General features: G+C 61.9%; 1 protein-coding gene across 2 annotated transcripts in view; it reads right to left on the bottom strand.

The window, feature by feature from the left end:
- The window catches only part of VWC2 (von Willebrand factor C domain containing 2), a 98378-nt gene extending 77598 nt beyond the window's left edge, over positions 1–20780 (bottom strand). For both annotated transcript variants that reach the window (XR_003137662.3, XM_025449462.3), the window contains exons 1-2: positions 20059–20780; positions 1856–1985 (exon numbers count right to left, since the gene is read on the bottom strand). Coding sequence is in view for 1 of the 2 variants with exons in the window: in XM_025449462.3 (XP_025305247.1) it covers positions 1856–1985; positions 20059–20754 (826 nt within the window). In the remaining variant the exon portion in view is untranslated. The remainder of the gene's footprint in view (positions 1–1855; positions 1986–20058) is intronic.
- Between the last annotated feature and the right edge of the window lie 249 nt (positions 20781–21029).

Here is a 21029-nt window from a genome sequence, read left to right as displayed (position 1 = left end):
CAAGGATTAGGACCTCCTCAGAGGCTGACATCGCATCTTCCATCTTTTGGAAATGCCCAGACTCCCTCTTTAATGCCCAAACTTTGTTTCCTACCGCGCTTGGCCAGAGAGACACACGCTATCTTGGATTCTTAAGAAACCGAATATTTGAGCACCCCCAGGTAAGCCACTCATGAAACAGCGCGGACTCCCCGCCAGGTTACTTGTGCAGTGCACGCCCCTGCCTCCGAGCAGGAACCGCAGCCTGGACACGCGCCGCCCGGACCTCAGGGGCCCACCGGCACCCGCAGGCCCCTCGCTCTGCACACCGGGGGTGAGACCCGAGTTGTAAAAAGCGAAGCCTGTGCTCCCTTCCTCACACTCGGCACAGTCCACGCGGCCAACACCACGGGGTGCACTCCCCACCCTTTCACACTGTCCCCTTAGGGTCAGAGCGCTGTGCAGGCCGAGCCCCCGAGCCTGTTCCTCCTGGACCGTCCTTCTTTCACAGAAGCTTGCGCTCCCTCCTCTGTCTGTGCTTGTGGCAAACTCTGGCATCTGCGTGTACCCTTGAAGGGTACCCCCTGACCCTGGCATCTGCATGTACCCCTGGAGGGCATCCACGACTCCCGGCCCCCCGGCCCCTGTGATCCCCACAGCCCCTGGCATCTGTGTGCACCCCTGAAGGGCACCCCCCGGCCCCCAGCATCTATGTACCCCCTGCAGGGCATCCATGGCCCCCGGCCCCCGCAGCCCCTGGCATCTGCATGCACCCCTGCAGGGCCTCTGTGGCTCCCCCGACCCCCTTAAACCCCAGCATCTGCATGTACCCCCTGCAGGGCATCCACAGCCTCCGGCCCCCTGGGCCCCGCAGCTGCAGCCCCCAGCATCTGCGTGCACCAGGGCCTCTGCGGCCCCCCGGCTTCCAATGGCCTGACTGCAGAGCTCAGGCTCCTCTCAGGCACCAACAGCCTTGTTTCATCACCCGCCACCTTCACAGCCTGATCGCAGGGGCCCCGCGAGCCCACGGCGACGAGCTAGCCACCTGGGGACACGGCCACCCCTCTCCCATCTGCTCGGGCTGGGGAATTGCTTGCATTGTCGGGAGCCAATCTGCAGCTTTGACCTCGAGTCCTAGCGCCGGGCCCCAGAGCGACAGACACCCCGTCCTGCTCGCAGGGACTCAAACCCCTGAAGGCTCACGTGGCACTCGGCACTTCCACGCACAAGGCAACTCCCAGTGTCCAGGATGAGGCAGTGCTCTCCCCGAGCCAGCGGTGATCAAGGACATCCTTGAGGCTTTTGCTCTGCCACGGGCTCTCGCTGCAGAGGGGTTCTCCTCCTGCCTGATTTACTTATGAAAAATATTCAATTACGTCCCAAGTTTAATTCACTTAGTAATGAAAAGTAAATGAGCCCAACCGGCAAGTTTGATTTGTCTTGGAAAGAGAGAAACTGCTTTGCAAAGAGCAAACAAAGTTAAATTAAAATAAGTGACTCTCCGCACTCTGGAAACTGAATTTCTCCCCAACGCACTCCTTGACAGATCAGGGACACGGGCTGACACCCGCGGGGAGCACGCCGTCCTGGGGACAGCTCTGATGGCCACGTGGGGTGCATGTGAGGCTGGTAGACAGGGGTTCAAGCCCTCCCATGCAGACACCCCTCCTCCCCCAGGAAGCAGGCAGCCAACCTGAGTGAGGGGACTGCAGGGGGTGGCCCCACGGGAGGAGGGGGCAGCAGATGAAGGATATGGGGGGAGGGCACGGCCCTGGAGGGTAGGGGGGTTCGGGGGAAGGCGTGAGGCCCCCACGGGGTCTGGGGGCGGTGGGGGACGACAAGGGGTGGCTCTGGGGCTTTGGGGCGCCGGGCCTACCGTTCTTGCAGATGGGGCAGCACTGGTCCGGCTCGTACACGGGGTCCACGCACTCCGTCTGCGGACAGGCGGACACTGTGCACAGCACCTCCCCGCTGGCCTCGCAGCGGCAGCGCTCGCACGGAGACACCTGTAACAGAGGCGGGGTCAGACTCCGTGTGCCCCTCCCCCCGCCGCGTTCCCCCCCCCGCCCCCGACCGCCTGCGGACGCCCAGGTGTGTTACAACGTCAAACAGGTTCCAGCCCCAGGCCGAGCGGGGGGCTGCGTGTCACTGGCTGCTGGCCCACTGCACACAGCCCCCTCCAGCCTGGTGCTCATAGCCCCCCCCAGCCTGGTGCTCATAGCCCCCCCGCCCCCCCCCCCGCCTGGTGCACACAGGTCTCCACCCCCCCCAGGTGCCCCCCCCCACAGAGGTGGACGGCAGAGCAGAGTGGGGGCAGGGTGAGGAAGGAGGTCCCTGTTGGGGCCATCCCAGGACAGCCTCAGGTCCACGCTTCCTGAGGAGGCTGCCCCCGGAAGGGAATGTAGGTGTGGCCCCACCAAGCACCTCGGGGCTCCCTCCTGCTGGGTGACCTGGGTGACCCAGGCCTCTCCCAGGCTGCCACTGCGCTGCAGCCACTGCCCCATTGGTCGAGCCCCACGCCCTCCCAGGTGGGCCACTGCCAGCTCCGCCCGCCGCCCCTGCCCGCAGAAAGGAGAATTCAGACCTGCACCCCCTCCACCCCCCCACCCCCTGGCTGCTTCGGGGGGCTGGAGATCACCTGGGCAGGATTCAGGGCCATGGTCCAGCTCTGGCCTGTAGCTGGCCGAGCTGCGAGTGAGCGCCAAGTGCGAGAGCGGTGTGTGTGAGTGAGCGTGTGAGCAAGTGTGTGCCCGGGTGTGAGGGAGACCGAGGGGCCTGGGGAGCGGACGCCCGTCTGTCTGGCTGCAGTGGGGCTGTGGTTCCCAGGAGGGCGGTGGGCACTGCGGGCTCCCCTGCTCCTGGCAGGGCCTCTGCACCCGCCCCCCCGCAATGCCCCCCTCCCCCCGCAAGGTGGACTAGGTAGCAGGCACCACAGGGAAAGGCTGTGCAGGTAGAAGGCGGGGTTCCTGGTGCGTCAGAGCCCCATGGGGGCCCTGGGTTGGGCGAGGACAGCCCAGCTGGAGGGGACGGTCGTCCTAGAGGAACAAGGGGGCCCGGAATCGCTGGGGTCTGTCCTAGAGAGGGGCACAGGCCGGCGCCATGGCCCAGGCTGCCCTGTGGGGACGCGGGAAGCTCGTGGGGCCTTGAAGGAAGGGGCGGCCAGGCCTCCAGCTGTGTCCCCAGGGGGGCTCCAGGACAAGCCACGAAGGGGCGACCACAGGCCCCAAAGGACGCAGACGCCGGGCCGCGCGACAGAGTGGACCTCAGCCCACAGCCCCACGCGGGGCAGGGCACCTGGGAGGACAGGCCTGGGCACACGCGTCCCGGCGCCCCTCCCGCCTGCAGCACACACAGGCCCGACGGTGCCCCGGCCTGAGCCTCTTTCCCTGGAGGCTCTGCAACCCTATCAAGGTCCCTGGGGAGTTTTGCTGCCGCAGAACGTGTAGGAATCCTGCCCCAACGGCTCGGACATCGATGTCTCAAGACCATGAAGTGGCAGGGGGGTGGGGGGGCGGCAGGTGGCTCAGGGCTCCAACGGCTGAGCAGGGTTTGGCTCAGGTCATGGCCTCAGGGGCGCAGGGTCGAGCCCTGTGGCCCCTCGCTGTTCGCGGAGTCCGGGATTCCCTGTCTCCCTCCGACCCTCCCTCCCTCCCTCCCTCCCTCCCTCCGTCTCTCAAATAAATGAATCCTACACATGAGTTGAAGCTCAGAGGCAGGACCATCCCAGGTGCGCATGCATCATGCTCCGACCTCACCTCCGGCCACCGGCCCAGCTCCGCCCTCGCACAGGGGTCCGGCCCCGCCGAGCCCCACGCTGAGCCCAGTGGCCCACACAGGCGGCCAGACCCCCATCCCCTCGGAGGACACGTGGGCGCCGCCGACCCACCAGGGAAGGGTCCCCTCTGAGCCGAGCTCCCCGATCTAGTCACAGATCCCGGGAATCCACTCACTTACCGGACCCCTGCGGGCCTGCGGGGGCCCCCAGCCCACGGCACAGACCTCCTGCTGGGCCCCGGGCCACCCACCCGGCCGGCGACAATGCAGCCGACCAAAGCCCGGCCGGCCCCATGCGAGCCAAGCACGGCTCCACGCGGACACGGGCTTTGCACTCCGCCGCCACGTGTGCTGTCCCGTCGCCCAGGGAGGGCTCAGCATCGGCTGGACCCTCTGCACTTGACGCTCAGCCCGAGCGCATCCCCTCTGGGAAGCCTCCCGCGGCGCACCTGTGGCACGGTCCCCCGTGGAGCCCGTCACCCCTGATGCCCCCCAGGCCACACGCAGCACCGGGGCGGGAAGCCTGCAGAGCTATGAGCCCCCGACGCTGCCACCCCAACGCCATGTGCCCATGTGGCGCGGGGGGAGGACTTGGCCGCCGTGTCTGCGTGGGAGGCCTGAGGCCGCGTGGTCCTCCCCCAGCAGCCTGAGCTCCGCAAGGCCTCCCGCCATCGCCGTGTCCTGTGTCCCGCTTCCTGCCGCGTCCCCACCTCCACCTCTGGGACCGGCCGCGCCAACTTCCGGGCGCCTCTCTGCCGACAGACTGGCCCCCTGCCTCTGCTTCCAAAGCTGTCCTCTCCCCGACAGACGCGTGGCCAGCGGTGACCTAACCTCGACACCACAGTGCCCCTTGCTGGCAAAGCGGCTCGTCCAGCGTGTGCAGCACGGCGTGCGACACACACCCTGCCATCCTCCGGGCGCAGCCCCGAGTGCGGATGGACAGGATTTGCACGCACGGCCTCCAGGCACGCACGGCCTCCAGGAACCCCCGGGCGTGGAGGGAGCGTCTGCACCGCGGGCCGGAGGGAGGCAGAGCAGGGACCAGGTGGACGCGCACGGCCGGCTCCGCGGTAGCCCTGCGCCCACCCCGGGCCCGAAGTCAGACGGGCGAGTCCCGCTCCCGCCCTGTTTCTGGAAGGAAGGAGGAGCGCGGGCGGGAATTGGGGCGGGTGCACGAGCCGGGCAGCGGCCGCGGGCCCTGGGAGAGGCACGGAGCTGGCGCCCCGGCCACACGGCCTCCCGGTCAGGTGCTTGTGTCCGCAGCCCGGACGCCAGCAGTAGGGCCGGGAGATCCAGGTCGCACCTATTTCCAACCAGCCGCGTGGGCACAGGCGCCCCAGCCTCGAGGGGAGCGGCTCTTCTGTGTGCAGGGACGCCCACTCGGAGGGTGTTGCTTGAATCAAGTGCCCGGACGCAATCAGTGAGGATGTCGACGGCAGAGGGGCACAGGCGGGTGGGACGGTCCTAAAGAGGCCGACGTGCGCCCCTTGGACCTCATCTCTTGGACCTCGTCTCGTATGTTTTACATCAGCCAGCTGGGTTGTCGACAGGCGTCGGCCGGCGGGAATCGCGCCTCGTGCGACATCATAGCTGGGATCTCAGTCGCCGTGACCACGAGGAAGCCTGGTCTTGCGTGTCCCAAGTCCCGTCCCCCCGGGGAGACTGAGACTGCGTCTTTCCCGCCCACCGCGTTCGCTCGTCCGCTGGCCAGTCAGCCACCCACGTCCCCCAAGTGCAGCTTCGACAGCTTCGGCCTCCCTCTGGGTGTGTGCTGCCAGACAGGGCCGCGGGACAGGTGCACCACGCCGCGGGTCCCCCGAATCCTGTCACCGTTGCTAGAGTCCAGTCTGGAACTTTGTACCACGCTTCCCGGAGGAGCGGCCGCGAAACCCCAGTGGCTCCCGACGTGGTGGCTCTTGGAGGCTCCTGGTGGCTCCTGGAGGTTCCTGGTGGTTCCTGGAGGTTCCTGGTGGTTCCTGGTGGCTCCTGGTGGCCAGCAAGCCATCCCAGGCTGGAGGCAGAGGCTTCCCTAGGGGCAGGCACATGGGAGGCAGACCGTCCCCAAAATGCTGGAGCATGCGGGGAGATGGGGCGGGTGTCAGCCCAGAGAGAAGCAGCAGAAGAGGGGCTGAGAGCACGGGGCTCCCCGTCAGCTAGACTTGTCCCCGGCTCTGTGTCTGCCATCAGCAGAGCTGTTCCCTTCGTGACCCCCAAACTACCGGGGTCGGCAATGCCTTGAAGTGAGACAAACCTGAGAACGGAGTAGGGCCTGGCATTGGGCGGCCGCTCCCTCCCCCCCCTCCCCGGAGGCCCAGGAGCTCGGGGCTCCCAAGCACCAGGGCAGCAGCCGCCGGATTCGGGATGACTCAAAGCCGAGACCGCGCATCAGTCACACGGGGGTGGTCACGGAGTGAGCCCGGCTCACCACCTACGACGGAAAACCCTGGAAAGGTGATGGACGGCTCGGCTGCAGGAGGGTCGCTCAGCACCTGGGAAACAGGGGGGCCACGCGGGGTGCCCACACCCGGGCGGGGGGACACAGACGAGCCTCTCCGCGGGCAGGGGCCACGTGTCATCCACACGCGGAACAGAAGGCCTGTCCCCGGAGGGATGGGGCGAGAGCGGGTGAGCCGGGTGCACCCAGAGACGCGGCGCCTGCCCGACGTGGGGAGGCAGGGTCCCCAGACCCTGCGGGAGCGGCCGGAGCAGTCCCCAGGCGGGGTCAGAGGTCACACCGAGCCCCTCCTGCCTCCGCTCCTAACCCTCTTGCTCCGTCCGAGTGGCTGGGGACCCAGACTCGCTCGCTGAGCCAGCAGACGGTGCGCGGCCTGTGGGTTGGTGACGACGGACACACAGGTCCTAGGACGGCGACTGCAGGACCAGCCTCCCCAGGTCCCGACGCCGGCCCCCCACATCTGTGCGACCCCACGGCCCCCCTGCCCTGAGGGGTCCCGCAGCCCCGCGGTCAGGAGCGGACAGGTCACTGTGCGGCACGGTGCTCGGCCCGGGTAGGACGAGGACGCGTCAATGAGACGCTGACGAAGGGCAAGAGTGGCCGGAGCGGACTCAGCTCGTGCGTGGTCAGAACCTGCGAGGCAAAGCTGTGGCCTCTGATCGGAAAGGGAGGGACGATGGCCAAGGACGGCGGGGACGGCGCAGGGGGGAGGGCGAGGGGCCAGGGGGTCCTGGGGGGTCAGGGCGGCACGGACGCCCCAAGCTCCCCTGCAGGGAGGCCCCGGCCGCAGCCCTGGGGGGCACAGCACCCACACGCGGCCTCAGCCCCACGGGAGCCCCGCACCTGCCAGGGCCCCTCTCCGGGGGCCGAGCCACCCTCCCCAACACCCTATGGCGGCGTGAGCCCCCGGCACGGTCTGCGGAGGAACGAAGGAGGTGAGAGACGTCCTCAAGCAGGGAGGAATCCTGCAATGCCGAGTAACTACCCCAAACCATGAGACTCCCAAGAGCTCCAAGGGCCATGGTCTCGCCCGTCGGCAGATGCGGGGGCCACAGGCCAGGGCAATCGTCCCAAAGCTACGGGGCGTCCCTCCCCCGCCCCTGCACCTGGGCCCCACCTGCACATCCTGACCCTGGTGAAGGGGCCACGAGGTGCCTGGGGCGCGGGCAGACGGCCGGGTGGCTCCGGGTGGGGATGACAGGCAGCCGGCCCACGAGTCATAGTTGCGTTCTGGTCACCAGATGGCAGAGGCGTCCTTTCCAGCGGCTGAGCTGGCGCCCGAGCTCCGGGCTCCCACTGCCCACAGGGAAGTCTCGGGTGGGACCGCTGCTGCAGGAGCCCTGCGACCTGGGAGCCCGAGAGGACTGCGGGCGCTGCCCTTCAGGTGGGGGTTTCTGTACCTTTTTTGTTTGTTTGTTTCTGGAGCAAAACACACCCAGGAGTCTGAGCGTCGCCAGGAACACGTGCACGGCAGCCTGGACAGGGACCCGGTGAGGCCACCCCCCTACCACCGGGGCAGTCCCAGGAAGGCACCAGCCGGCCGCCTCTCCCAGCCTCCCCCCTGCCCCTGCAGGAAGCTGGGGAGTGGGGGGACCGCGCTGTCACCGATTCTCAGCCCGTCCCCAGGGCCCAGCCAGTTTCCTCCCCTGGAGCCATGTCACGAAGGCGGCGGCGGCACCGCAGGGCCCTGTCCCGCCCCCACCTGAGGGACCACAGAGGAGCCCCCAGGGCGCCCCCAGCCTCAGGGCCAGGCCTCCCGCACGCCCCTCCGCACCTGCCTCCCGGGCCCGAGGGGAATGCGGCTCCTGCCAGGCCACCCTCCCGCCTCCAACACCCGCCCCGGCCCCGCAGCCCTAGGAAGCCTCTGCCTCCCGCGCCCGTCGGGAAGGAGGATTGCATTGTTTTGTTCTCTTTGTCCTTCCGCTTTCTGTCAGAGACGGACGTGCACACCAAGGGACTTAATTAAGAACCGTCCCCCGGAAGCTGACCCAGGAGGGGCCGGGCTGGCAGTGTGGACAGTGCGCTGTGCTCGGGGCACCCGCTGCGGGGTCAGGACAACGGCGAGGAGGCCACTCCTCCTGGGCTCCAGATGCAGCCCCGGGACGCAGTCGGACCACGCCAGCCTCCCGCTCTGGGCTACGTGGCTGGCATCCCCCCAGGACTCCCAGGCCAAGCCTTCGTTCTCAGAGGGACGGCGTTGGGGGGGCGGGGACACTAGGAGCCGAGGTCAGGAGGCTGGGGCCCCCGCGGGAGCACTGCCCACGGGAGGACGCGGGGAGAGGGCGGCCACCTCCCGGCCGCCAATGAAGCAGGTCCGCTGGCACCTCGGGGTAGGGCTCCCGGCCTCCCCCACGGGGAGAAGCAAGTGTCTGTGAGCGTGTGCGGTGGAGGCACGTGCGTGCTCCCGAGGGCCAGCCCCAGCCCGCACCCTGGCCCCCCGCTCACGGCCCCGGCCGCCCGACCCGGCAGCAGAGGGTGCAGCTCCCTTAGCAGACGCCCTGCTCATGCACAGATTCCTACCCGAGCCCTGAGCAGAGGGGACACATGGCCCACAGGGCAGTGCCCCCCCCCACCCCGGGGTCACACCCCGTGGACGACAGCCCTGCGAGAAATGTTCCGGAAGCCAGACTTCCTCATTTTAAAGTCTCTTGTTTCAGAATTGGAGTGAAGGGTGAGAGCCGAGTAAACCCCCGAGAGAAAGAAGCGGAGACCCCGGCCCCTCCCTTAATATACAAATGACTAAAATGATCCAAAGACGAGGCTTTTCAAAGGTGGATGTGAGGGTGTGATGGGGGATTGGCTCTCGCAAGGGTCACAAATTTAGATTTTTTTTTTTTTCAGGGGCCTACAGGGTAAGGAAACAAGCTGGTGAACAACAGGTGCCTAGTAGGGAGGGGTGGGGACTGCGACGCACTAGAAGGGAAACAACGCACGGGACACAAGAGGCCGACGTCGTCCTCACAGGTGCGCACACAGACCCCAGAAGAAAACTAAGCCATGCCGCTCAGCTGCGGCATCCCTCATTTGAGAGGACAGTAATAAGGCGCATCTTCGCGGAGAGGAATCAAAGTGGCCAAGGAATAGGTGCATTTCCTCTCCCCCAAGCTGGCCAGGCCCCAGGCCCAGGGCTCGTACTCCCCAGGGTTCAGGTGGCCCGCAGACACCTGTCTGGACAGCATCTGAGGTCAGAGTCTGGCTGCCTTGAGGCTCCGTTCAGCGAGTGTGAGCTGCCAACTACCCAGAAGGTGCTGGACCAGGGCCGGAGCCCGGGGCAGCGGGCGCTGTCGCCTAACACGCGGGCCCCGTGCTTCTCCCTGGAGCTGGGCCTCTTCCAAACCTCCTGGAATCACGACAGGACGCCGCCAGCCGTCCCTCCAGGTAACGAGGTCCCTTCCACGGGGCTCTAAGCTGGGCTCTCTCACAAGCCGCGTGGTCCTGACAGCCGCCCGCCGCCCCCAGGAGCAAGATGTGCTTTCCTACTTGGCTTCCCGGAGGCCGCAGCGACCAGAGGGCGACTCTGCCATCAGCAGGAGGCGACCTGAGCTGAGGCTGGCATCAGAACACAGCTGATCCCTCAGGCTGCCCCGTCCTGCTCCGCACAGGCTCCCGGAGAGGCAGTGGCCTTGTCGGATTTCTTTCCCTGCCCACCTCTGCACCCCTGACACGTCCGCATGTGCGACACGGCGAAGCTACCAGCGGGTCAAGGCACAGGTGCGCAGGGACGAGACAGGGGACTGCTGGCCTCCTGCACTGCTCCCGTGGGGACAGAGACGCCACCGTGATAGCCCGTCCGCTGGCCGAAGGCTCGTGTCCCCGGAACATAACTGTCAAGGATGCCACAGTGTGACCAGGAGCACGGTGATCACTTCTGACACCCTGACGGGGATTAATAAATGAGTCTGGGCTCGCCTGAAACTAAGCGTGTGTTTTATCTGCCTTAAGCCTCTATGGAGACACCGAGATACTTTTTCAAGAGACACATGAGGTTTGAAAGTAAAATATAAATAAGAAATTGTTTTTAAAGCTGAATGAGGGGGACGCCCAGGTGGGTCAGTGGTTGAGCATCTGCCTTTGGTCCAGGGTGTGACCCCGGGGTCCTGGGATCGAGTCCTGCTTCGGGGTCCCCGCATGGAGCCTGCTTCTCCCTCTGCCTGTGTCTCTGCCACTCCCTGTGTCTCTCATGAATAAATAAATAAAATATTTTAAAAAAGAAATAAAGCTGAATGAGGGAAATATGTTTGTGTAGCACGTCAACCCACGGGGAAAGCAGAGAGACCCTCCAGAAGGACCAACCCACCGGCAGATCCGGGTAGAGGCATTACCATTTTCTTCCGAGCTGCCTCGTGGAGCACAGGAATGGCACGCCAAGCAAGGGGGGCTTGTCGCCTGGACGTGTTACCACAGGAAGGTCAGGACAATGACCCATAGGCCATAAAAGCTTGGTGGCGTCTGTGTCCAACAGCCCTGGAAAGCAGGAGGGGCCTCTGGAACCGCTCACCTGTGGCATTACTGGGCCTAGAGCTGAGCTAGCTGCCCCCCCCACCCCGCCCATAATAACCTTTATCCAAGAACATTTAAGTTCTATCAAAGGTCATTTCCTGTTTGTTCAAAAATAAAGTGCCCAACCCAAAATTCAGCCCGGAGACCACTCCCCTCCTCAGGCAGGTGGGGCATTCAGCACCCGCACTGCTGAAGGTGGTTGTCAGAGGCTGCCCTGCATGCTCGTTTGACAGTATGCGCTCTATTTTTGTTTAAAAATATCTTTGATAGGGGCTGCCTCAGTGGCTCAGCGGTTTAGCGCCGCCTTCAGCCCAGGGCATGATCCTGGAGACCCGAGATCGAGTCCCACGTCAGGCTCCCTGCATGGAGCCTGCTTCTCCCTCTGCCTGTCTGTCTGTCTGTCTGTATCTCTGTGTGTGTGTGTCTCTAATAAATAAATGAAATCTTTAAAAAAAAAAATCTTTGATCGGGAACACCTGGGTGGCTCAGTCAGTTAAGCATCCAACTCCTGATTTCGGCTCAGGTCATGATCTCGGGGGTCATGGGACTGAGTCCCGGGTAAGGCTCCACACTCAGTGCTGAGTCTGCTTGAGAGTCTCTGCCCTTCCCCAACTCACACTCTGTAAATAAATAAATGGAATCTTAAACAAAAATAATTCTAAAAAAAATCAAATATCTTTGTTCAGGTTCCTTCCTGAAGGATAGTTTTGCTGGATATAGAAATTGGATTAACTCTTCTTCCCTCTTTGCTCCTTTAAAGATGCTCTACCATTTGGGTTTTCCACTGTTGACAAGAAGCCAGCCGTCCACCTAGATGCTGCTCTTTTGCAGGTCAAGTCTTTTCTCTCTGGTTGCTCTTAAAACCTCTTGCCTTGGGTGCTTTGCCGTCTCACTATAACATGGCAAGGGGGTCGGACAACCTTTTGGTTTCTCTTTCTTTAGGTTCGGGGGGGATTCTTGAATCAGAAAATAGCAGTCTTAAAAAAAAAAAAAAAAAAAAAGAAAATAGCAGTCTTTCCATCCAAAAGCCTGAGACACCAACCCCTCGTTTCTCCCATATTCTCTCTATCACCTCTTGCAGAATTCTGATCTGATCCTTATTGAATGTCCTCTCCGTGTCCTCCATGGATCCAAACATCTCCTTCCTATGTTCCATCTGTGCGTCCCTGTCTGACCTGGGTGACCTCTACAAATCTATCTGCCGGTTCGCTGAATTGACCCGTAAACCACCTGATGTGCTGTTGAGTCCCCTGTTGAGCATTAATCCAGACTCTCATATCCTCTCTTTGTAGAAGTCCCACCTCTTTCATGAAGCTGACTAGTATCCGGACTATGCTTACCCGTACAGTTTATGTCAACATGTATATTTTTGCACATTAAGTAGCCCTATTTATACCCCCACATTTGGGTCCTACTGGACTACTTTGGTCTCAGCGGACTTCTGCTTATGATGCCCCTCCTCGTGTGTGATTTCCGTTGTGCTGTCACATTCCTTGGAACACTGTTTGTGGAGATTCTTTGCAGCCCGGGTGGAGTGTGCATTCCTCCTGGGAGCATCGGCTACTGTCAGATACCAGTGGATCCTTTAAATGAAAATACCCCACCCGGGTTTTGAGGGGGCCACCCAGGGGAGTATGAATACGGGCTTCATGCTCATAAGAGACCGTGTGCCCTGGAGACAGCAAGTGTTCAGAGCAAGCCTGTCGACTGGGCTCAGCCCTGAGGCCCACGCAGGGCAGTCTGCTGCTTCTTTGCAGGACGTGCTCTTGAGGGGAGCACGGTCTCCTGCGACTCATCCTGACCTGACGCTCTCTCCTCGGGGCCCTGGGCTTGTCACGTGCCCCAGCCTGGCCCTGAGTACCCACGGCCTGGACCCCCGGCATCAGGAGATGCTCTCAGGTGGCCACTGCTGCAGGGCTGACTTTCCTGTCTGGATTCTACTTCCAGGGATTAATTTCTCTTACTTTTTTTTTTTTTTTTTTTTTTGCCATTTAAGCTGTGCTTTTAAGAAAATGTATTTTATATGATATCTGGGATTTCACGAGTTTTGTAAGTGGTAGGTTTTCAGGCTATCGTTGTTACATATTCCCAGGCAAGCAAGGGGTGGTCTCATCATGTTTAAAGCAAAATCATTTCTGGAAATGCTCAGAGCCACATGCCATCTTAATTTTCCATCCCTATGCTTTTCCAGGGGCCTAGGGCTTCCGAGAGAACTTGCAGGGCCATGGGCAGATGCCTGACATCATCCTTTTCTGCAGATTCGAAAGGCACTCCATGTCCTGGCCGCACCCCAGTGCCCGACAGAAATAGAATGAGAAGTGAAATCCAGCTGGCAGGATCTCAGGCTTGGAACAGAAGCAGCAAGAAAAGGATTTCCAGCTATGTGGTCAGAACCATACCACGAAGGATGGCTATAGGGTATGTAGGCTGGGGTGGAAAATCGTATCCTCCACCCAGACTCTCAGTTGTTCTCTTCGAGACAAACTCTCATCTCTTCCCTAGAAACCTGCCCCAGGATTGCTCGGTCGCTTAAAAACAAGCCAGCAACCAGAGAGTCTCGATGGGCGGCTTCCACCTGTGTACCCTGCAGAGCCCCATGATGCTCCTCACAGCATATCACACACTCTGGGGTCACTGCCTGTTTACTGGAGGCACTCCAAGGTTTGTCATCATGTCTCCAGTACCTTGTGCAGTGCCTGGCAAACATTTATCCAAAAAAAAAAAAAAAAAAAAAAAGAAAAAGAAAAAGAAAAAAGAAAAAACAGAAAAAGAAAAAAATGTCTTGAATTAAAAAGCATACAAGAATAAATTCTTTTGGGGGATTTATCAGATTCAGAGATGCCGTTCACCAAGGAAATACTTATGGGCAGGCCCCAGAGAGCCCCTCCCTGATGACAAGCCTCTGCAGGAAGGCTTACCAGGGACCAAACACCCCGCCAGGGGGTAGTCATCCCCATGAGATGGCACAGGCAACAAGACACATCGAGAAACCACACCAACCTAGCTGCAGGCTTTTTTGTTTCTGTTTTTTTTTTTTTTAATTTGTTCAGAGATGTGTAGGTTCAAATTGCTTTCACATATATTTCATCTACTTCTCATAAACAGAGAGATAATCAGGATACTCTCCGCTCTGTACCACAAGGAGGTCTGAGAATTGCTCAGGGACACAGGGACACAACGGAAAAATGGCTCACACAGAGCTCTTTAGCTGGCAAGTTCTCTGTCCTCGAAGTTCTAGAAGACGCTGACTCTACTCACACGGAAGGGGCAGGGCATGCTAGCATGGGACCCGGGCTCCTCAGCGGGCATCTCTCCCCCCCGTAACCAGAGAGGCATTACACAGCCCCGTGGCCGTAGGGCCGAGGGTGAATCGCGCCTCGTGGGCTGCGGTCAGCTGGAGGGCAAGGGCCCTTCCACGGGAGCAGCCCAGCACAGCGTCGGCAGGTGGCTGCCATTTGGGAATCATTCCATTTTGACAGCAAATTGGCAATCGAGGTATAGACACGAGCGACTCATTTGTTAAATATCTGTACTAGCCAAACGGACGCCTTCCGTGTGGTGAGCCAAGCAGAACACCTCCCTGGGCTGGAGCTGGCCTCGGGCCACCAGTCTGCCTGCTGCGGGCCTGACAACGCCTGGGGTCCCGCCCACGTCTGGAGATCTGTTGTTCTGTCCACTGCCCACGGGAATCCTCCCCCCGCTTGCCCTCAGGGAGCTCCTGGAAGTAAACGCTTCTGTCCTCCTTCCAACTCGAGATGGCATACGTTGAAGGACACGGGTATTTACTTTGTCCTAGGCGGCCTCAAATAGGGCATAAACCCACATCGATAAATGCTTGGTCAAGCTGACCCCACATCTCCCGGACACGAATGTGAGGCAGGTGCTCTGAACCTGCAGGAGCTTTCCCTTCTTCACGTGCCTAGAACTCTCTCCGTCACGCACAAGATGACACTTCATCACCATTTGGTCACGAACCTAAGACGGTGCCACTGGAAGCCCACGATTATCAGTGTACAACAGCCTAGGACTCAGACCCCGGTCCCCCCACGTACTGGCTCCGTGGCTTTGGTCAACCTACTTAACTGCGTTGAATCTTAAAGCTTAACATCTGACCACACTTGAACGTTCCCAAGGAAGCATATGGACTTCCCCCTTTAAAGAAACTGTTACCAATAAAAAATAAAATAAAATAAAATAAAATAATAAAATAAAATAATAAAATAAAATAAAATAAAAATAAAATAAAATAAAATAAAATAAAATAAAATAAAATAAAATAAAATAAAATAACTGTTACCATTTAGGGGCGACTGGGCGGGGGGCTCTGTCGTTGAAGTGTCTGCCTTTAGCTCAGGTCCTGATCTCAGGGTCCTGGGATCGAGGCCCACATCGGGCTCCCTGCCCCTCCCCACCCCACCTCCCGCCCGCTCCTGTGTGTGTGCACTCTCTCCCTCTCTCAAATAAGTAAATAAAAATCCTTAAAATAAAGAAATAAATAACTGTTACCTATTTACATGGCTTTGGATAGAAAGGCAGAAACCGAAAAGTCCAGAATTTAGAAAATCTGACTTGAAACCAAAACAAACTCAGAAGGAGCACACAGCACGAGCATCAGGGCCAGCTTAAGAACGCCAGCTTCACACAGCTGGACTCCGCGTTCTCTGCAAAGGTAAATAATAACAGTGTTGTTCTGTGTTAGGGGACATCAGCCAAGAGAACATAAAGACCATGAAACTGAAAAGTACGACGCCTGGGTCTCCCTCCCCGTCGGCACCTCCTGGTAACGACGGAGATCTCCGTCAGTGGAGCTTTGGATTCCAAATCTCATGGAAGAATTTTTTTCATCGCTGAACTTCTGGAAGTGAGATTGCGCAGCGGGGTGAATCTCGGGGCAGACAGTGGCACCCTGGGGGAGCCTGGGTCCACCCTGGCCCCGCGCCTGTGGGTCTCCGGCCAGCTGCCTCCCGTCCAACAGGCCTCTTGCTCTCAAAGACAGTCGAGCAGGCCGTGCTCGTTCATAATTAAGTTCCCCCTTTTCTTCAACGAGCCACAACCGCCCCTCAGAGCTCCTGCTCCCTACGAGGGCCGCTGTGCCGAGACCAAACGGGTGTCCCGCCGGCCGCGAGAGCCATATAAGCGGGTCCCACAGCACACTGAAATGAGCCCGCAGACCCCGCTTCTGGGGGTCAAGACACCCCAGGACGGGGATGAGTTACTTTGCGGCTCCACAGGAGGGTCCAGCTTTGGTGTGCTGCTGGCCTGCCCGGTAGCCGTCGGGACGGATTGGAAACTGCCCCGTGGAGCCCCCAAGAGCTCAGACCCCAGGGCAGAGGTAGTAGAGTAGCCCCTAACGTGGCACCCAGAATGGGACAGACACGGACCGAGCGGGCTCGGGCGGGCTGCTGGCTCTGCTTCTCGGCGTCCAGTTTGTCATCAGTCCCTCCCAGCCTTCCATCGCACCTGCCCCTGCAGCCTTCCCCGCGACCCCCTCCACCCACACTCCTTGTGCCTCCCTGGGCTCCTGCATCTGTGGTCAACTGTGGCCTCGACACCCGTGACAGCTGCATTACAGCCCAGGTCGCGTCCTCCCTCCCAGATTCCCGTGTTCGAGTGCTGACCCCCGGTATCTCTGAGCGTGACTGTATTTCGAGACACGAGACGAGATACGTCAAAATGAGGCCATACAGGTGGGCCCCCGTCGGCTACGAGGAGGACACAGGTGGCCCTGGTGGGGACACGGGAGAAGACGGCCGTCTACACGCCCAGGAGAGAGGCCTCGGAAGGAGCCAGCCCGGCCCACACCTCGATCTCAGACCTCCAGCCTCAAGGGCCGGGAATCAATGAGTCTCTACCGTTGGAGCCGCCGGGTCAGCGGCACTTTGTCACAGCGGCCCCACGAGTGAACAGACCTGGGAGGCAGCACGTGAAAACACCATTGTTATACAAAAATATAAACCCACAGACCAGCTTCCTCATTCAAAGTCGGATACCTGCTGGCATAAGCTGACCACCAGGCTACTTGGGAGAATTTGAGAGCCAGCGCGGAATATGCTCTTCGTTACTCGGTGTTTGGTTTGCATATACAAGTTAAGTTGCAAATGCCCCCAGAAAAATGTGGGTATCTTATTACGAGCAGCCTAACGGGACGCCTTGGAAGCAGTGAGCGAGGTTGTCTGCCGACACCGGGCTGAGATCAAGCAGGTGGTGAGGAGCAGAGCGGGGCTGGGACAGGGCGGGGAGCCCGGAGAGGAAGGAAAAGACGGAGCTCACTGTTGGACCTGGGCAGGGAGCCACGGGTCCAAGATGGAGAGGCACCCGGCACGGAGGGGGTGCGGGGGAGGCCCCCCTGGAGCCAAACCTGCCTTGCAGGCCCTGGGCAGGATCTACTGTTCTAGTGGCTTCCGGAAGGAGGCCCAGAGTGACCCCCCAGCCCCCGGCAGGACCCCCCCCCCCCCCCCGCAGAGAGCACAGGTACCTCCCAGGGAAGGAGGCCCAGGGTGAGCCCCAGCCCCAGCAGGAGACCCCCCCAGCAGAGAGCACAGGTGCCTGTGTGCCTCCCAGGGAAGGAGGCCCAGTGTGACCCCCGAGCCCCCGGCAGGACCCCCACCCAGCAGAGAGCACAGGTGCCTCCCAGGGACAGAGGCCCAGAACCCGCCGCCTTGCCATCTCCTCCCTGCCACGGTCCACAGCCTTCCACGCAGGGCCCCACGGTCCCACAAGCTTCGCCTCAATTACATCTTCGGAGAAGAGCAGAGCGTTTTCCCACGGCAAGGCCTCTCCACAGCCTCTCTCCACGCCCCTGCTCTGCACATGGCAACCATGGTGGCGCTCCCTGCAAAGCTCGGCGCCCCCAGACCAGGCAGGTGGACACAGCCGCCCAGCCCCGCAATTCTGCGCGACGGCAACCCCCAAGACGCCCGGGGCTCAGTGCTGGCCCCGCACCCTCGTCCCTCTGACACCCCCAGCAATGTGCCACAGCCCTTCTGGTACATGAGAGGAAACAAAGACATGGACGCGAAATGACTTGCACCAAACCACAGTGACTTAGGGAAATGCCTAGAATGTTCCTGACAGCAACAGAAACAGAGGAGCACGGGGTGCACACCGTCCAGGCGTGAAATCTTCACGCGTCACAGGAGCAAGCACACAATTGAAAGCTTGCAGCAGCTCTGCAACACCCTCGCCCACGCACAGCCCGGCAGCCGGTGGTGATTGGATGAAAGTTAGAAGTGAGGCGTCACCTGAGGATGGAAGATGCTCTTCATGCTCTAAAAAGAGGCTCGCCGGTACCTTAATCTTCCCAAGATCATAATCTTTGCAATCTCCCTTTTGTTGCTAACGTCGCCCGTGTCCAGCGCCTGAAACACAGTCTCCTCACTGAGCCCCTCCCTTCGGAAGCGGGGAGTCCGGGAAGGGCTCCCTCGTCCCCCGGCAAAGGCAGTTTCGGGGGGGCCCCCGCGCTCAGCGGCCGAGCCCGGAAGCCGAAGTGCGAACTCTCCCTTCTGTCTGCCGTCTCGGGGACGCAACGGCCACCTCGTGATGTGCTTGGGCTTTCCAGATAAAAAATGCAGTGATTCCTCGGACGACGACACCCAGGGCTCACAATCAACGTCATTAATTAAAACCCTACAGCTGGCATGTGTTCTCCTGCGTCCTAGGTTTCCTTACGAGCCTCAAACTCAAGAGATCTGTGTGCGAGGCCCACGGCGACAGTCCTGCGCAGGCCAGCACAGAAGGGCCCTCCTCTGGCCTTGCCTCTGCGCCAGCGCCCCGAGAGGCCTGAGCTGGCCCCCAGCCAGAGCACCGGGCCGCCCGCTCCCACCGTCCTCATGGCACAGGCCCGGCCTGGGTCGGAGGAGTCGCCCAACCAATTTTTCTTTGTTTCTCCAAAGGGCCCCCTGAACAGCTGTACCCCCAGGCAGTGGGCATGGAGGTGGGCCCCCGGCCTCAGGCTGCCAGAGCCCCAGCAAGCCTCAGCTCACCTGGCGGCCCCTCACCTGGCAGACCAGGAACACGAACCCGGAGGGGACAAGCGCTCCGCTGGTTAGTGGCAAGGTCGGGATGGACACCCCGGTTTCCTGACTAAATCCCAGCATTGTCTCCACTTTATCTCCAGGTCTGGCCTTCCTGGCTTTCTGGCTCTACAACCCTGATGATTTATTCCTGAAATCCACACGGTGCCATCGCATCCTGGGCGTACCCTGAAGTGCAGGTCTCCGAGGCTGGGCGCTGGGCAGCCTCCAGCAGCAGGCAGGGTTCCTTCCCAACTGCCTTCTCCGTTCGGCTTTCGCGGCTGCACCTGCACGCTGCCCCCTTCCGCCCAGGAAACCTCCCAGGTGCCACGTCCGCGGGCCACGTCCAGCCCGGCCATGGGGGGGGCCCTGGAAGAGGAGCTGAGCGTTTCAGCCCAGCCCGCCAGTGACAGGCAGGGCTGTCAAGTTCCCCAAGGGGCCCACAGTGGTGCCAGCCAGCACCTCCATGCAAACCTGCCCCTGGCTGAACGGGGGGGTTGTGTGTCCCACAGAGTGTGGGGGGAGAAGGTGTCACAGTGGAACTGAACTGCTTGGCCCGACCGACACATGAGTCTGCTTCTCAACACCCGCCTCGCCTTCACCACATTATGTAAAGATTCAGTGCCTTGGTTTCCTCCTCTCCATCAACTGGAGATCTTAGGTAATAACCTGTTTGGCGGCGTGGTGCGCGGTTTAGCTAAGTCCACGCACCTGGAAACCTCAGGAGAGCCCGACACACAGCGTGGGCATCCAGGAGCCCGGGCGCCCTTGCACAGTGTTCCCGGTACCCACCTGGACCTGCACGATTTCTAACCCTACCCCTGGGCCTCCTGTCTCTGCCCTCCTCGACGTCCCGGGGGCCCATGAGCAAGCATTTTCCTCTCCTTTTCCTTTTTAGAACTTGTGCATGACACCCCACCCCCTAATCTGGGGAAATGGCTTATTGATGTGACTAGTCTTCCTTCATTAGGCATTATCCGAAGGATGTATCCCAAATGGCACGCAAATCGGCCTGCGCTTGGAAACAGGTTGAGTTTGCAGCCGCGGCAACAGGAGCAGCGCGCCCCGCCCCGCCCCGCCCCGCCCCGCCGGGGGGCCTCGCCCTCTCCAGACCAGACCCCTCCGCGGGGGAGACCCCAAGGCCCCAGGAGTCACCGCGGACCCGGATGGGCCACACCGCTTTGGAGATTACCTCTGCACCCAAAGAGGGATCGAGCCGAGGGGACGCGGGCACAGCCGTGCGCCTCTTCTTCAAAGTGGGGCGCACGGGGCGCCCGGGGGGTCGCGCCCCGCGGCGCTGGGAGGTGCAAAGTGGGCCGGCGGGCGCTCGCCTCTTACCACGAACTCCTCCAGAGTCTGGTAGGTCCTGCCCCGGAACTCGCAGTAGTTCTTCCTCTCCTTGCACTGCGGGCAGCACTGGCTCGTGTCGACGTGGATGCAGCGCGGGTGCAGGCGCGGGCACTCGGGCTGCGCGCACAGCGGCCCCTCCTCGGTGCACAGGCAGGGGCAGGCCGAGGGGCCCGGCGCGAACTTCTCCCCGATGGCGTACACGAAGCCGCTCTCGTCCACGCAGCCCTTGCCGCGGTAGTCCGGGTACGCGTACTCCTCGGGCGGCTCGGGCGTGGGCGCCGGGTCGGCGCGGGCGGCGTCCTGCGCGGCGGGGGCCGGGGGCTCCCCCTGCGGGGTGTCCCCGCGCGCCCGGCCCTGCAGGTCCCCGGCCTTGGCGCCCGCGCCCTGGGCGGCCCAGGCCTGCTTCTGCCTGCTCCACGCGTCCCGGCCGGCCAGCCCGCGGCCGCCCCTGCTCTTCCAGTCGCGGCCGCCGCCGCCCTCGTCCCTCGCGGGCCGCCCGAGCTCGTCCACCCGCCCCGGGCCGTCCCGAGACGCGTGCTCGCGCTTCTCCTGGCCCGGCTGCGCGGGCGCCTGGGCCAGCTTCTCCAGCGGGATGCTCGGGCTGCACAGAGCCACCATCAGGCAGCAGGTGACCAGGAGCGAGCTGGACAGCGCGCCCACGGCCATGGCAGCGCCGCGGGGCATCCCCTCCCGCGTCCCGGCGGGCGGGCGGGCGGGGGGCGCGGCCGAGGGGCGAGTCGCATTCACGGCCCGGGGGCGCGCCGCCGCCAGCCGGGAGCCGCCGTCCCTGCGGAGAGAACAGCAGCACAGCTGAGCCCCGCGGCCCGCGCGCGCCCGGCCCCCGCCCGGCCCCGGCCGCGCTCCAGACGAACGAGCCGCGCGGCGCGGGCGGGGGCAGCCAGCCCGGACCTCCCCGGTGCCCGAGCCGGTGCCGGTGCCGGTGCCCAGGCGGACGCCGG

This window comes from Canis lupus, chromosome 18 (genome assembly GCF_003254725.2).
Source record: "Canis lupus dingo isolate Sandy chromosome 18, ASM325472v2, whole genome shotgun sequence".
NCBI classification, from domain to species: Eukaryota; Metazoa; Chordata; class Mammalia; order Carnivora; family Canidae; genus Canis; species Canis lupus.
Note: the sequence above shows the minus strand (reverse complement) of the source record. Positions and strands in the feature narration are given on the sequence as shown.